The following is a 16,400-nucleotide window of genomic DNA, read 5'->3' on the forward strand; positions in this document are numbered from 1 at the left end:
CCTTCATAAAGAGAACCTCATCATGAGCTCTGCTCACTAGACCACTTGGGCTGGCACAGACACCTGGCTGCAGAAGTGAGGCATCATACAAAAGTACAGGCTGGAAAGCACCTAGCAGCTGCATTGCTGCCTATCTATCAGAGACTCTCCTAACCTCCATGTCAATGGAAGATGATTCAGAAGGCTGCTGAGAGCCTTCATTCAGTAACATGGTCGATTCTACCAAAAAAAAAAAAAAAAAAACAATGCCTCACTGACTGCACTAGAGACTGCTATCAATGAGGCAGTCTGCAGGTACAACGCTAGAACTACTGTATATTTATGCCCACATAGTTCTGCACCTCACTTGGTTTGAAACCCAGGCACCATGCTCTTTGTAGAGCAGCAGTAAAGAATGCCATACAAACATGAAAAACGCAGAACAAAGGCACAGCAGCCCAGAGGCCACATGATGCGGGAACGGTCCCCCATTTGCGACGCAACAGCGGTGCTACCAATGCATTGGGTACTATGGGAGCTTAACAGCCGGGAAGACGCAGCGCCCGGGAACGTAACAGCGGGGTTCTACTGTCGCTTGTTTGAAGCGCAGCATGACATGTGATTATAATAACTGCATGCTGCCAATGTGTCCATCATTTCTGTTTATGGATATACGGAAGGACATCTGGGAAAACTAGCAATATATGACACGATATCAATTTGTGTGTGTATGTGTGTGTGTCGCATGTACACTCGTTTTTTTGAAATACTTAAGGATGTGAAAAATCAGCTGCTCCAAGCTGCTCCCAAATGCCAAATTGCCTGCTCCAAAGTGCTCCAAAATGAAATTTCTGGTGCTCCAAAAATTGCTCGAAATCAGAAGTCCGCAGTAGCATCACTGTATTAGGCATATAAGTTGTTTTAATCATTATGCATCTTAAGAAAAAAAAGTTGTCCTTCTAGAAAATAATAAAGCCTCTAGTACTAGGAGTGCTTGCTGCTCCTCCAACATTGAAAAGCGATCAAAATGGGTTTGGAGACAACAATGGAAAGCTTTTCACATTTTTTCTAAAAATGTAGTAAAGGTCAATCACTCCAATAAAATTAGAAGTACTGAATTTCGGGCAAGTTGGTATTCTGTACTGACGAAGAATAGCATGAAAAACAAGGGATGCTCGTATTGTTTCTTTCTCGTCCCTTGTTTTTCGCGCTATTCTTTGTACAGTAGAACCTTGCTAATTGGAACCTCAAGGGACGGACCACAGAGAAATCCAACAAAAGTTTCATTTACTGAGAAAACTGTGCAGGGGGTGCAGGCATTATCTCGTACACCCTCTTAACGCTGTTGCTACAAATGTTAAGTGTCAAGAAGTGACCGTAGCAGCTAGTTTTGATGAAAACGGAAAAATACAGGTGCTTTAGCACATTGTTAACAATATTTGTTATGGAAATAGTAAGTTGCCAACCTAAAATTTGGTCTCAGCGTGAACCACCTAATTGTCCGAAGGAATAGGAAGTTTGAAGTAATGTATTTACCAGAAAATAAGAATAAGTGTCATTTCCTAAGTAACACCCCCCCCCCCCCACCCCCCTTCCCCCCTAAAAAAAAAAGGGCTTGCCACATGTGTTGCTGTTTGCACATATGCTTGCACGAGACTTGGTCGATCTCTATTTCAACCATTGTTATGCTGTCACTACACATGCGGTCAATGCATGTGCCAAATCTCCATCCCCAGTCAACTTGAACAGAAGCCGGCCATGCTTCGGTGGTTCAGTTCAAGTCGTTCTCTGATAATTCCTTTGCTTCACTGCTGCCCTCATCAGTGCAGACATTGAGGTAGGAGTTTTTGCAGATGGGTTTGCACGAGGCTTACTCACGAGCGATGGTCACGAATGGGCACGGCACTCCTCCACTCTGCAATCCACAAAGGTACTACAGTAGGGTTCATAGACTCTGACATGGCTGCGGAATCAGATTGCCAACAAACATGGGTGTATTAACCCAAGATACAGCGAAGTGCGGCAGTCACGTTGCTTATGTGCAAAGGCTCACTGTAAGACTGATCGAGTATGTGCGCCCAGCTAGGGCTAACTGGGTAGTGCTCCACCAAGCACAAGAACAAGAAGTCGCGGCAGCAAAGATCCCACGTAACCAACTCATTGCTATCCTCTTGCTCAGCGCAAGAGAGCTTGGGTAGAGAGTGCGTTCGGCGGCTGCCACTCAGGAGGCTAATCAGGGTGTGTCCCGGTGACATATGCTCGCGTGGTGACTTGACACTGGGAGGGAGAAGCATGGTTTGCACAGGGAATTAGCTCTGGCGCGCTATCCATGTCTGCCATGTTGCCACTGTGGCGGCGGTTCCTGGAGAACTAGCTAAGCGCCACGTGCTAGCTGGGGGATGAGGCACGAGAAGACACCGTAATCCTCACAAGTTTGTGCTTTTTGAAGCTGTGTGAGGATTCTGAGCGTCAAATATTTGATGGTTAGGGATGCTTAATGGATCATTTGTGTTCTCAATTTTCTTTCTACTTTGTACAGCCAAACACATCAGGTGGCAGTAGCAACGACAATGATGCAGCGGCATCTCGGCCCCTGGGATTGTCATCATCAACCGGCCGTTTCGGTGAGGGAATCGTGAATGCTGCTAGGGCAGCTGCTGCTGCAGCAGCTGTTGTTGCTGCTCGTGTCACAGCTGGATCAGTTTTTGGCTCCTCTGCAGCTACAACTACAGAGACTCCAGCAGTAACCCCTGCTGCAACTACCAGTAAGTTGGTATTTGAACAAAGGCATGTATTTTTTCTTGATTATAATACAGTGGATTCTCATTAATTTGACTCGGGTAATTAGATTTTTCACATAACTCTTTTTTGCGTGGTCTGTCAATGTGTTTGTGAATCACCTGTGGGCTTTCGAAAGTTATGCTAGGTCACGTGACACCCTTAATCACGTGGTCTGACGGGCCCTACGTGTGTGCTATTGCACAGCTTCATCGCAGCCCGTTCATTTGGTGTCCATGTCAGTATGGTTGGGAATCGGGAATGAGCTGGCAAATGTTACGTGAGGTCACGTGACACCCTCTTCCACGTGATCTGAGGTGCACTACATGGTTATACAGTAGAACCTCGCTGTTACGTTTTTCACGGGACCATAAAAAAATAACGTAAGAGCCGGGAAACGCAAGAGCCAGGAAACAAGAAAAATTAAGAAATGGCAGTAGTGTTGAACTGCACACAATATTATTTTAATTCTTACGTGCGACAAAAAGTAGTTTCGCCCGACAGCCGAAGTATCGATTGCGATGAGCTATACAAAGTAAAAATAGTAGTTTTATCGTCTGTATAAACTTGTAAACATTCGGTTATTAACTAATTAACAAACATGGTGTCAGCGCCCACAGGCAAACATGAACACATCACACTCGATGAGCGCGGACACGCGCAGTTAAGCGTCGCTGCAGAAGCGAGCGAAGTGACCTTCCTGCTGTTGTCTATCGCTTCAACCCAAACTGAGCGCCGAGAACACGCAGCACGCACAAAGCCACGAGCCGCCGACGCACCTACACTGCGTAGAATCTGCCCCCACGCACAACGCTGCCTGCTACCCCCCCCCCCCCCCCCACCTCGCTGGTGCCTCGAGCGCAACGGAAGGAGGCGCGCTTCCTCCCTGCTTTCCTTTCGCGCGCGAGACGCGGTCGTCGGCTCCCCTCGCACGCTTTCACTCGCACATTCAGCATATGGCCGCGCGGCTTCCCTCGCACGCTTTCACTCGCACATACAGCATACGTCGCGCTCCCTCGCACGCTTTCACTCGCACATAAAGCATACGGTGCGCGGCGACGTATGCTGTATGTGCGAGTGATAAGCGTGCGAGGGGACCGACGACTGCGTCTCGCGCGCGAAAGAAAGCATACGGCGCGCGGCGACGGCGTTATCGCCCTAGGACTTTATACGGAACATTTATGAGCCAAAACCAATTTTAGGGCCGCAATGCGTCATAGACATCACCTTTAGATAGCAAAAGCGGATATCAAAGGCTATACTTTTGCTGGTGGAAACCGAAAATACGTAATAAATGTCGCCCCCAGCACTTCCGGCGGCCAATGCCATCGTCAAGCAACCAAGCCAAGCGACATGAAAAGTAAAAATGGCCGCTCGGGCGGGCGCGGTGTGGCAGTTCGCAACGTATGATGCGGGAACGGTCCCACAGTCGCGACGTAACAGCGGGGTTACCATTGCATTGGGTTCTTTGGGAGCTGTGCTGGGACCGGCCGAAAACGACGTAACAGCCGGGAAAACGCAGCACCCGGGAACGTAACAGCGGGGTTCTACTGTAATCGCCGAGCTTGTTCGAAGCTCGTTCATTTGATATCCATGTCAATGGGGCTTGTGGAAAACTAAATATGAGATGTCACATGATGCGTTTTTAAAACAGCCTGTTTTTATCAGCTTTAGAAATCAACGGTTTGTTGCTGGATGCCCCTTTGTTTCAATGTGTGTCAGAAAAGCCATCAAATAGCTGCGTTTTGCATGACCTGTTCATGGCAATTATATAATGTCCGTAACAGTACATTATTTTGGTAATGTATCGTGCGGGAAAGGCATTTTTAGTGGATATCAAGTCTCTTTAGTTGTGTTTGGCCAGTGCGAAATTATCTTGAATATTTCGTCATTATTTTAAACTTCCTAGAACACCTCTGCAAATGCATCTTTACTTCGAATTAAGTTCACTGGCGTGAGGATTAAAATACATGGCATGTAGACCAAATCATTTGGCACTAATTTGGTCTACTAATTTGCTATCGCAACCAATGCTTCACCTTTCGGGCGAAACCGACTTTTTTTATTCATCGCAACTTTAGTGCACCGGGAGTAAATCTTTGTTTTTCCAAATGAGACAAACTTGTAGTTCTGTATGAAAGAGTGAGGTGCGTGGCACTGTAGAGTTTTTTTGTTTTTTTTTTTTCAGTCACGGAAAACGGGAGCGTGTTACAATCGAGGGCGCGTTAGAATCGAGTAAATATGGTATATCGTGCAGTGTTAATTGACGCTTCAACGGCACGTTTGCGAAGGCCTCTTTTATTGCGATAGCAATTATATGGACACTTCAACCGGATTTCTGCCGTCGCCGTGAGGTTCCCTATAGATAAAATCTTCGCCGCGTGCTGTATGCCTGAGCAGAAGCGCGCGGGGACGCGAGCTATCACGGAGAGCGAACGCGCTCAATCTCCCACGCGCAAGCAAGGAAGCGGGAAGCCAGCGCCGGAGGGAGCGGGAGGGGCGCACTTCTACTCTGCCAACAACCGCGCTCATCGCTCGCTCGCACCGTCGCTTATCTCCACATGGCTCTGACCTTTATGCGCCGTGCATTCGCTGCTCAGTTTCCGTTGAAGCGATAGACCGCACGTACCTTCGCCCGCTGCTGCGGCGTATGCGCTTGCTGCCAGCGTTTTGACAGTCGTTGTCTGCAGTCATTCAGTGTGATCTATTAATGTGTTTGTGCGCGCTCACACCACGCTTGTTCAATCAGTTAGTAATAGTCGGGCCACATTTTCGAACGCACGCTACACATGCAATGCTGCCCGGGTCGGCAGTGCAGCGCTACAGGTGTGTCCCTTCGCACGCGCTGCCCACGGGAAGCGCTTCTCATCAACACCACCGTTTCACACGCGCCTTCTCGTGGTCATTGAGTCTGTCTTCATGTCGGTCTACTTACGCCGCAGCACACCTGCTTACTTAATCAGCTCATGTTTACTACAATTCATATTGCTACCAAAGCCGCTCACCTTACTTCGTATGACATTGCTGTGTTGCTATCGCATTCATTGCTTCGCCCTTAAGGCGAAACTGTGACATTTTTTTTTTGCTCTTCCATCAACAAAGGGTGCTGTTTCATGTGATTTTGAAGAGTTGTGGTTGTTCCCGTCGGCGTTTAAAGAACTCGTTCACACGACTTGCACCGAGCTGTCGAAGACGAGAGTTTTGTCTAGTACCAGCAAAGAAGACTTCATCCGGCTTTCTTTTCCTGCTTGCTCGGTGGCTCGTCATCCGCAGCTGATGCCATTCTTGAAGAACACGCTCGAGCGAGAGTTGTATTAGCACTGAGATAGCTGCAAATAGTGCGGCGGCGAAGTTAGTGTGGTTTGCGTTTGCCTCGTAAAGTAACAGCACATAGCAAAGAGCCGGTGACCATCTAGGAAAGCGGGAACACAAAGTGGGAGTTGTTGATGGTGATGCAATGTTCTCCTCGAACACATATTTTTTTCTTTTTAATTTACAAACATTTAAAAATAGTCCAGATAACATTTTTGAGATAGATGTTTTCTTGCATCTACTTATAAGCCCGAAAGTACATCATATATCGTTGTGAAAGAGCCATGGAATAAATCCGAAGTTGGTAAAAAAGAAACCGAAACTGATCCTGTCTCATGGGCGTGATGCAGATAGATTGAAACAGAGCAGACATATAATGTGTGGATGATGCGAAGTTCCCAGTGAATAAACGTATTCATAGGAGAATGTGGGGCAAGTATATATTTCGTTACTTGCTTGTTATTCGCAGTCTGTTCGAATATTCATCGTTTCTACCGTTTGTCGGCCCTGCCCGAATATTCAGGAATTTCCAAATATGCATTTCTCGAATCGAATACGCTTCGAATAAGGAAAATATTCAATTCGTATTCGAAATTTCGAATATTCGCTCACCCCTACTATTAAATTTGAATTTGCTTCAAATTGCTGTTCACACAAGCCTACAATACACACTGCTAAGGACTCGCATCCACACACACTTGTGTGTGCAGTTATCAGTGTGAGTTGGCGTAAGCACACAAGCATAGTATGCAGAGACCTTTATAAACAGTGCACCAATATGTTGCTTAATTCTCTCTCGCTGGCACACGTCATCGGCTCCAGCAGCATGATGTTGTGGGACTAAGCAGCAACGCATGTCGGCTAAAACATGCTCACTTGGGAAATATTTTATGCATAGTGGGGGGGTTGTTTTCAAGGGAGCTTGAAGTCATTGTATTCCCATTTGCATATTTGTTAAAGAAAAATTGATTTCACCGCCATCTAAATTTCAGGGGTGGGACTCCTGCGCCAATTGCTCCATTTTGATATGCAAATTCCTGCGCCAAACTGCGGCAAACACAAAACATCGACCGAAATTGCGCCACGCTGCGCCATAAAGGCTTCAGCATGTGATGTGTGCATACCTGCCAACTCTTCCGAATTTTCCGTAAAATGTACGAATTTGGACACGTCTTACGATTTTACGAATGTCGGCTCAATTTTTACGGAAAAGTGGTTATATTCGCGAAATAGTTTTTAAAATTTTTAATAAATTCACACCGTTGCTGTTGGGTAGGGGCGCCACTTACGTAGGGGCGCAGAGATGAAGGTATGCGCCGTAATCTTTATTGTCTGCAGAGTAAGGAGATTTTTCAATCTGTGACGTTGCCTTCGTCATCGGATTGTTGGAGTACCTGACGACGGCTGGAAGTCACTGGTTGTCACTCTCAACATAGAGGTCCACCGACGGCGATTTCGACGACGGCGATTTCGGGTCGATGCGGCAGGCACAGTTTCGGTATGGGAGGCTGTGGCTAGTCGTCTTGCCTGTCACCTTCGCTAGGCTTTTTTCGCGACGCTAGGCTTTTTTCGCGAGTACAGTAAAAGCTCGTTAATTCGGACACGTCCTTTGGTCCCGGCAGGCGTTTGCATTATTTAATGCAATGAAACTCTCGTTAATTCGGACGTATTTGGCCGCACATCGGTTAATTCGGACAATTCTTGGTGCTCCGCGAGCGCGGAGCGCCGCAAATGTGCGACGCAAACGAGCTATAACTAGAGTGTACTCTACCATAACGGCATTAGCGTCCACCGAAACGAAGCGACGGAGTTCAAATCGTACGGGAATGACGGCAACGCCAGGACGCTTCGTGCCTATTTGAGCCTTTAGAGCTTTCATTCTTGCGTTTGCCGGCGCGCATAGCACCGCATTGGCCGCGTGCCTTCAAAACTGCGTAGTCGCCATCCGTGATCGCGTTGATAGCGGCCGCGGTTTCATCCGCAGCGGTTGCGGTAAAAAGTAGTTTCGTTTTCACTAGTACACTCTAGTTTTCACTCAGTGTCCGTGCCGTCAGGGAATGGAATACGAACTCCTTGAAAAGACAAAAAAAAAAAAAAAGAAAGAAAGAAAGAAAAGAAATTTGAGCCATTCCACGCCGCAGCGCGTTGTTTTCCATCCTTCTCCGCATCGCCAGCCTCGCGCGCCTCTGTCCCGTTGCCCTTCCACCCCTCCGAACACGAATGGTCCGCGCCCATAGCTCTAAGCCACGCCACCCTCCGAAACATGAATGGACCGCGCCAAAACAACGTTAGCGTCCACCGAAACGAAGCCACAGAACACCCATACAAACACCCATATAAACAACGAAGCGACGGAGTACTGGAATGACAACAACGCCGGAAGGCTTCGTGCCTATTTGTTCCTATTCGTGCCTAGCTTGCGTTTACCGCCGCACATAGCACCGCGTTGGCCGCGTGCCTTCATGACTGCGTAGTTACCAACCATGATCGTCTTGATAGCTGCCGCGATTCCGTCCGCTGCGGTTGTGGCAAACAGTAGTTTCGTTTTGACTCAGTACGCACGTCGGCCGCGTGCCTTCATAACTCGGTAGTCGCCATGCATGATCGCGTCGATATCGACAGCGGTTTCGTCCGCAGTTGCAGCAAACGGTAGTTTCGGTTTGACTATGCGTGCGTCGGCCGCGCGCCTTCAGAACCGCAAGGTCGCCGTGCATGATCACGTTGACAGCGGTTGCGGTAAGCAATAGTTTCGTTTTTACTCAGTGTAAAGCTGTCGAGGATGAAGAGAGAGAGATTGCGGTTGTGAAGAGGAAGAGGCGCACCGTCTACATCGCGATGGGCGGCGACCCGGCGACATTGGCGAAAAAATAAACGGGATGTGCGCGCGCTAGTGAAAAGCCCGTCTCAGATGAAGACGCGCGCCGCGGCCGCAATATGAAGGAAGTCGCGAAACCTTCGCCGCTGCGAGCTCTAATCAGTCGCGAGATGACGAGAATTGCAGCTTCCGCATTGCGTTTATGCAAAATAGAAACAGAATTTGCTGATTCATACTGCAAATAAGAGCGTGTTGACGTAGTAAGCATTTGTTTATTGTTTTCTTGATACCCTCGATAATTCGACATTCGGTTAATTCGGACATTTGTTTCGGTCCCGTGAAATCCGAATTAACGAACTTTTACTGTATGACCTGTTTTGTGGGCCTCGCTTTTTTTTGTGCGACGTGCTGCTGCATCGGGCGCAGTGCGACTCCGGCACTCCGGTGTTTTGTAGCCGTAGAGGCTGCGAAGTGTGATGGCGTGCTCGAAGCCTCGTCAGTACTAGATACTATCAGTACTTCCAAGTGTGTTTGAAGTCGTACTCCTCGGCAGAATTCCCGTGCATGCCCCCCCCCCCCCCCCTACCGGTCGCGAGTTTACGAATTTGAAAGTCTTGAGGTTGGCAGGTATGTGTGTGCGCCGGCAGTGGCTGTGAACAGCGAGCGAATTCACATTCTGCACGCCGCGCGACTGTGCCACCCACACAGTTTCTCTTACTTTTCGCGCGTATAATATGACACCAAACTTTCACCACTTCCGGCCAGGGCGACTGTATTTAGAGTGTACTAAAATACGGTTGTGTGGGCTAAGCGGCGCGGCGCTCCCTAGCTGAGGGCTGAGGCGCAAAAAAACGAAAAGTAGGCTGAGGGCGCAATGAGCGAACTAGATATTAGGGAGGCGCGCGCAATGAGTTCAGCAGGCATGTATCTCTGTGCCCAGGGCCGGTATAATGTATAACAATGGTTAAACCTGGATATATCTAAATTGACAAATTCCCGACAAACTTCGTTATAAAGAGGATTTCGTTATATGCAGGTTCGGCACGAAAATTCGAAAAATAAACGCTTACCATATTTACTCGATTCTAACGCGCCCTCGATTGCAACGCACACCCGTTTTCCGTGACCAAAATAGCGGAAAAAAAGTCATTTACAGTACCGCGCACCTCATGCTTTCATGAGGTGCGCGATACTGTAAATACAACTATCGCTCAAGATTTACTCCCGATACACTGAAGTTGCAGCGAACAAGAAAGTCCCCGTTTCACCCGAAAGGCGAAGCATCGATTGCGACAGCAAATTAGCAGATAGCTATACGAAGTAAGGATAGGTTTTATCGGCCATGTAAACTGGTAGACTAATGCCTAAGCACACGTACTACAGCACATGGTCGAAGCCACGGGAGCTAGGCTCGAAGTGCGTAGCAGGCGGCCATATTGAAATACCGATGGCTATATGGTAGCGCAAATTTAGGGTCGTAGTCAATTCTAACGCGCAGGCAATTTTTGGACAAATTTTGGGAAAAAAAAAGAAGTTTTTTCTTCGTTAGGCAACATCAACTGAAAAAGGAGAGTGCTGACTTGGCGGGCTAGGCAAGCTGCAGCAAGCGGCGGGATCAGGTTTGAATGAAGGGAGGGGGAAAGGTCACGCCCACGGCGGCAAGATCGCCGAGTCGAGGGATGCAGACCCGCCTCGCGCATGCACGCACACCTTGCTCTCGCCTCGCAGTCGCCGTGAATTCGAGCGCGCCAAGTGCTTACACCGCCGCTTGGCATTCAGTCGCGGTGGAGAAGGTGCTTCCAGTTGCTGCTCGCGTAAAAATGCCAAAATTTGTGGCAAAATTTCTAGGCTGTCGGCGGGGAAAATACATTATTTCGAGGAGGTCTCCCGCTGCCACTTCATTGCGTAGAGGTCTCAAATACGTGCTACTATGGAGTAACGGCGGGGAAGAGAAAAACTTTGTTATATCCAGGAATTCGTTATATGGGAGGTTCGTTATAAGCAGGTTTAACTGTATTCCAATCGGTTTTAGCTACAAAGCACGCTTCTTCTACGCGCTTCTTGTTGGCTTATTCTGTGTTTCGTCGTGGTTTTGAGGTGCACTGCCATATTCCATTCTACCAAAATTCAGATTGGTCGCTCCAAACTACTACAAAATGCAATTTCGTCTGCTCCGAAACGCACTTTCACTTGCTCCAAAAATTCCTCCATGGTGACTTTAGGTAGTTCTACCCCTAACAAATGCTCTCTTTTTTTGTAAATTTGGTATGTGTGAATTGATTTTTCAGACCTGCTGAATTATTTGGACTTGAATGTTTTACTGTGACCAAGGTTTGGACACCATCTGGTGTACCACGTGATGTTTTAGGCATTACATTTTTCTACATAGGCATTGTGGCCTATACTCCCTTTCATTTCAACCAAACCATAACTTTTGGTTGCTCACTTGTAGTCTTGGGAAAGATGTGGCAAAACGGTGTTATTGAGATGATGCAGTCACAAATTAAGTCTAAACTATCCTCTCCTGTGACATACATGAGAGTTAGGCTGTGTGACATCGCCTTCACCATGCCACCAGTCAGCGTGCTCATGAATGGAATGCTGTTTGCAGGAAGCTTGTCGCTATTTTATTGATACAGTAAAAGCTCGTTAATTCGAATTTCACGGGGACACTTAACGAGTTCGAATTAACCGAAATTCGAACTAACGAAAGTGATTAAAGAAAGCCACATCTGATGACAAAAACAAGGTAGAGCACCTCTAGGTACATTTATTTGCAAAAAAAGTCCGTAATGGTTTTCTGCTTTTTGCCTCTGAAAGCGATTGCTGCTGCTTTATCTTCCAGAGCTCGAATGAGCCGGAAAGCATCGTCTTCGCCTTCTTCGAAACTGAAGAAAAGCCGGGCGTGATTTAGTCCGTCCATCACCTGTGCCAACGAAAGTCGTACCGGTGTTTCACCAACATCATCATCATCATCATTCGCGTCGTCATCGTCCACGGCTGGGTTTTCGTCTTTGCCGACGACTTGGGCGATGATTTCATCATCGCTCACGGCACCGTACACCGCCGCGCAGCTGTCGACATTCACGTAGTCGCCGAAGTCCACATCGCCGAGCACCTCCCGTACATGAACCGGAGCGCGGACGTCCTCTTCAACTTCATTTGCGTCTGCGTTAAGGGCTCCGAAACCACAGTGCCGGAAACAATTCGCAATATGTTTCTGTGGTTACCTGATTCCAGGCACGCACAAGCATGTGCAGGGCTGTGAGCAGAGTGACGGTGTAGCTCTTCTCATTATCGGAGCACAGGAGCAACTTCTCGAGAACGTGGCGTCTATAAAAGCTTTTCAAAACTTTTATAACGCCCTGATCCATAGGCTGAAGAGGCTGAAGAGCCGCAGTGGTGTTAGCCGGAAGAAAAACCAGCTCAATGGCTCTCAACTCGACTTCCACCTTGTGCGCCGAGCAGTTGTCGACGAGGAGGAGAATCTGCCTCTTGCCGAGCTCAAATTTTCGGTCGAGTTTCCTCAGCCACTGCTTGAAAAGCTCGCCCGTCATCCAGGCCTTCTTATTTGCTGCATAGTCGGCCGGCAGCGTGCGAATGTTCTTAAAACATCGAGGCTTTTGCGACTTCCCTATCACAAATAGGGGGAGCTTCTCGGTTCCAGTCATATTGGCCCCGAGCAACACCGTCACCCGCTCTTTGCAACGTTTGCCGCCTGCGCACACGTCCCCCTTGTAGGTGATCGTTTTGTCCGGCAAGAGTTTAAAAAACAAGGCGGTCTCGTCGGCATTAAAAATATCGGATGGTGCGTACCTGTTCAGGTGGTCTAGTAGCGCACCATTCCGCCACACGGTGCAGGTTTCCGCGTCTACGGCTTTGGCTTCGCCGCACACACTGCGGAAAACGAGGTCGTGTCTGTCCCTGAAGCGGTGAAACCACCCGTCCGAAGCGGCGAAGTCGGAGACGTTCAGACGTAGCGCGAAATCAGCCGCCTTCGCTACAATGATGGGGCCACTCAATGGGATATCCTGGCTCCGTTTTTCCTTAATCCATGCGAGCAACGCTGCCTCCAGGTCCGGGTGATTTGCTGTACGAATTCTCTTCCGATCCTTGGCGAAAGTTTCAGCCGCGTATGAGTCCTCAATAGTCTTCTTATTGCGGATGTAGGTCGACAGCGTGCTTCTCGGTATATCGTGCTTTTTGGCAATTTCATTCTTACTCTGCTTCCCTGCATCCACTTCCCGCAGAATTTCCACTTTTTCCTTCACCGTTTTGGCACGGTATTTTCCACGCGACGACATGGCGGCACGCGAGCAGTGTCGGTCTGCGACGGACGCGTACAGAACAAAAGAGAGGCTTAGAAGCTAGACGTTGCGATTGCACTGGCGACGGAGAGAATGGCCGATTTCGGGGTTGCCACCGAACGCACTGCGTATCCCGCTGTCCATGACGATGCGGCAGAGCATTTGCGAATAAACGCAAGTGCTGCCCCCTAAAAACACGCGATGATGATAGTGTATGTCGCGCCATCTGTCGCTTAACAGCAGAGACTGCGAGCTGGCTACGGCGGCGCGCAGTTCGAATTATCCGTGGCGGGCCGGATTAGCATTCGAAATAACGAGCTTTTCAATACATGGGGCTCTATGGAGCATGGCCGGACTGTGCCACTTAGTTCGAATTATTCGAAAATTCGAATTAACGAGGTGCGAATTGACGAGCTTTTACTGTATACCAGTAGCCATTGGCAACTAGGCGAAATATTTCACTAGGCTCGGCCGGTGGTCACGAAGGTGGCTTGCAGGTTTGTGGATGACCAGCCTATCATACATGCATGAATTAATTTGTTGGGAATGTGGACGATAAGTGTGTTGCCTTTGCGAGCTAATTTAGCAGCTGTAAGGGTACATTGTGTGCAGGTTACCTTTAAGACACAGTCGAACCTCGATGTAACCAACACGGTTATAATGAAGTAGTAACTCTAAAATTCATAGTTTTGTTTGCCAATGTCTATGTGTATGCTTATGATGAATATTGGATATAACCAAGGTATTCAATTGTTGCATGTGACTTCGTTGACAAGGTTTGCCTAACAAGCAATCGTAAGATGTGGGCCATATCAAGTAACACCTGATTCAGAGGTTATCTCTTGCAACTTCATTTTCCAGGAGCAAATGGGAGTGTCAACAATTTTAAAGTCATTTTTTTCCTTACGTTTTTAGATTCTTCCAACCACATACCATCTTGCAGTAGAGAATCCACCATGGCTGTGCGAGTTAGACTTGAACTGCCACTGTGAAACTAACTTTAATATAGGTACAGGCATGATACCGGCAAGGTGCTTGGCTATTAGGGGTTCTCGAAACTTTTAAAGAGGGCGTCATTCCAACCCAAGGGCATCCCCAATTAAAAGGGGACGTAGGGATGCCATGTGGAAAATTGCAAAATGGAAGTAGACCAAGTTCAAAAGTGCTACTATTTTAGATCTGTGGTACGGGATATTTGCATCTTTTGATGGTATATAACCAAATGTTCTCGTTTTTTGCTGCCAAAATCAATAACATTAAGTACAATAAAAAAACTTGCAGGTCAGCATCAGTCACCCATCCAGTCTGCAGTTGCTGATGGTGGAGCAGCTCCTGTACAACCATCAGCACCAGCTACTTCTGTGCCTACTGGTACTCCACAGCAGGGCAGCGGACAGCCTAACACCAGCACTAGGCCACTGAGAGAATATGGGTACGCATTGTTTTGTGGGCTACCTGTTGCTTGACAAAACTTGGCTCCTAATGCCGCTGCTCTTGCATGATAGAGTGGAAGCTTGAAGGAAGGTACGGTCTCTTCAAAAACAGATGTCGCAGAAAAAAAAAGAGAGAAAGAAAGAAAAAGGCGTACTTGAATTCTGTAGTCTTATAAGAATATGCTTACAACGAATTTTGAGTTCTGCAGTGCCTAAATCCTCCAGAAGCATGGTGGTTACTAAGGGTGGGACAGCCGTGGTGTGAAAAAAAAATTTTTTTTTTAATGCGAAAGTGCCCTAAGTTTGTGAAATCCGTGTCTATGATGGCGTGTCCATTTTGGCACCCAAAAGCATCTTTCTATCAACACTATCAGATTCTTCCATTGGCGAGAAAATATACTGCACCATTTTTCAAATGTGGTACACAATGTACAACTTAGAAAAGTCAGCGCGGCCTGTGGCGCCATGGGCTGCGTAGCTAGATACTGTGGCCACTGTGGGGTGCTCCGACGAGCCCGCTCACCGTTTAGCTTGTCAAGTTCACCATCAAAATGCTCGGAAAACTGCGGGCTCTGATTGGTCAACGTGAGACAGCCCGAGCTCGTGCTAGCCTCTCTTCTTGCGCTGCTCGCGCTTCAACGCACACGAAATTTCTCGCACTGTCTGCGGATGCTGGCCCTATGCACAGAAAAGTGTGAAGTCAGCAGCTGATGCTTTTTTTCGCGGGCTCTTTGGCTACACTTGTTGATGCAATCTCCGTTCTATGAGAAATGCCTGAGACGTTATCTGCCTGCGAAACACGTGAAAGGCTTGTAAACGTTGTTGGACGGCCACTGCAATCAATAGGTGTAGTGCAGCGTTTTGTGAAACATTGTGCTCTCGTGCTCTTAAAGATAAAAAACACTCAGTGTGGTGACACGGGCTAGTTCGTTGCTGGTGCTTGCAGTGGTGTTTGCAGTGTGTACTTAACCACTCGCACAGAAAGAAACAAGTAGACTGCACCAGTGCTGGTCCAGTCTAGCATGAAATGGCTACCAGCAAAGCAGATTGGTTAGAGATAATACTAGCCACAATCTTAAAATGGGTGTAGTGCATGTTAGCAACGGCACACCCCACCACACCGCACCACGCCATACTGTGAACGGGTCCATATGGATGCAATAGTTTCCCGTCACAGGCACAACCTCATTGCAAGTCTTGTCTCGGCCAAACAGCCATCCGTGGCGCGCCGGGCACTGCCGGCTTGGTCACGTAGTGTGGCGCATTCTCTCGAGTCAGCACAAAACTTACGCTGTGGAACTCGCGGACCACTGGCGTTGAAAAGAGCATAGGCAACCCTGTCTCAGTGCCAAAAAGATGACAATCAAGTGCCCTGTATCTGTCTTTTGAACGTAGCTATTGGAAATGACATATAAAACCAGCATACTAGAAGTCGCAGCTTGAGTAAAATTGTGAACAAACATTACGAAGAACTCGGAAGCAATATTTTTTGTAACTTGTTTGGGCAGTAACTAGCGTATGTGATACAGTTCTGTACCAAGGGTTGGGGGCCAGAGACCGCGTTTTTTAACTTTTGACTGGTTGCTTGGATGATCTCGTTTTGTTCTTGCAACGATGCTGGGATATTCTCGTTAGTTTGCCTCAAGGTCATTTCAAGGTTGCCGACAATGGGAGCTAAAAGCATTTCATGCTGAAAATCAAACACATTCGCAGGAACCGTAGATGTCGCCAGTATACACCAAGGTGTATTTTTCAGCCCACGCTTGGAAGCGGGCC

General features: G+C 47.9%; 1 protein-coding gene across 2 annotated transcripts in view; it reads left to right on the forward strand.

Moving 5' to 3' along the window:
- Positions 1-16,400, forward strand: part of LOC119436427 (large proline-rich protein BAG6-like) — a 214,342-nt gene that overhangs the window by 53,136 nt on the left and 144,806 nt on the right. For both annotated transcript variants that reach the window (XM_037703272.2, XM_037703275.2), the window contains exons 9-10: positions 2,519-2,744; positions 14,473-14,623. In XM_037703272.2, coding sequence (XP_037559200.1) covers positions 2,519-2,744; positions 14,473-14,623 — 377 coding nt within the window. The remainder of the gene's footprint in view (positions 1-2,518; positions 2,745-14,472; positions 14,624-16,400) is intronic.

This window comes from Dermacentor silvarum, chromosome 1 (genome assembly GCF_013339745.2).
Source record: "Dermacentor silvarum isolate Dsil-2018 chromosome 1, BIME_Dsil_1.4, whole genome shotgun sequence".
Lineage (NCBI taxonomy): Eukaryota > Metazoa > Arthropoda > Arachnida > Ixodida > Ixodidae > Dermacentor > Dermacentor silvarum.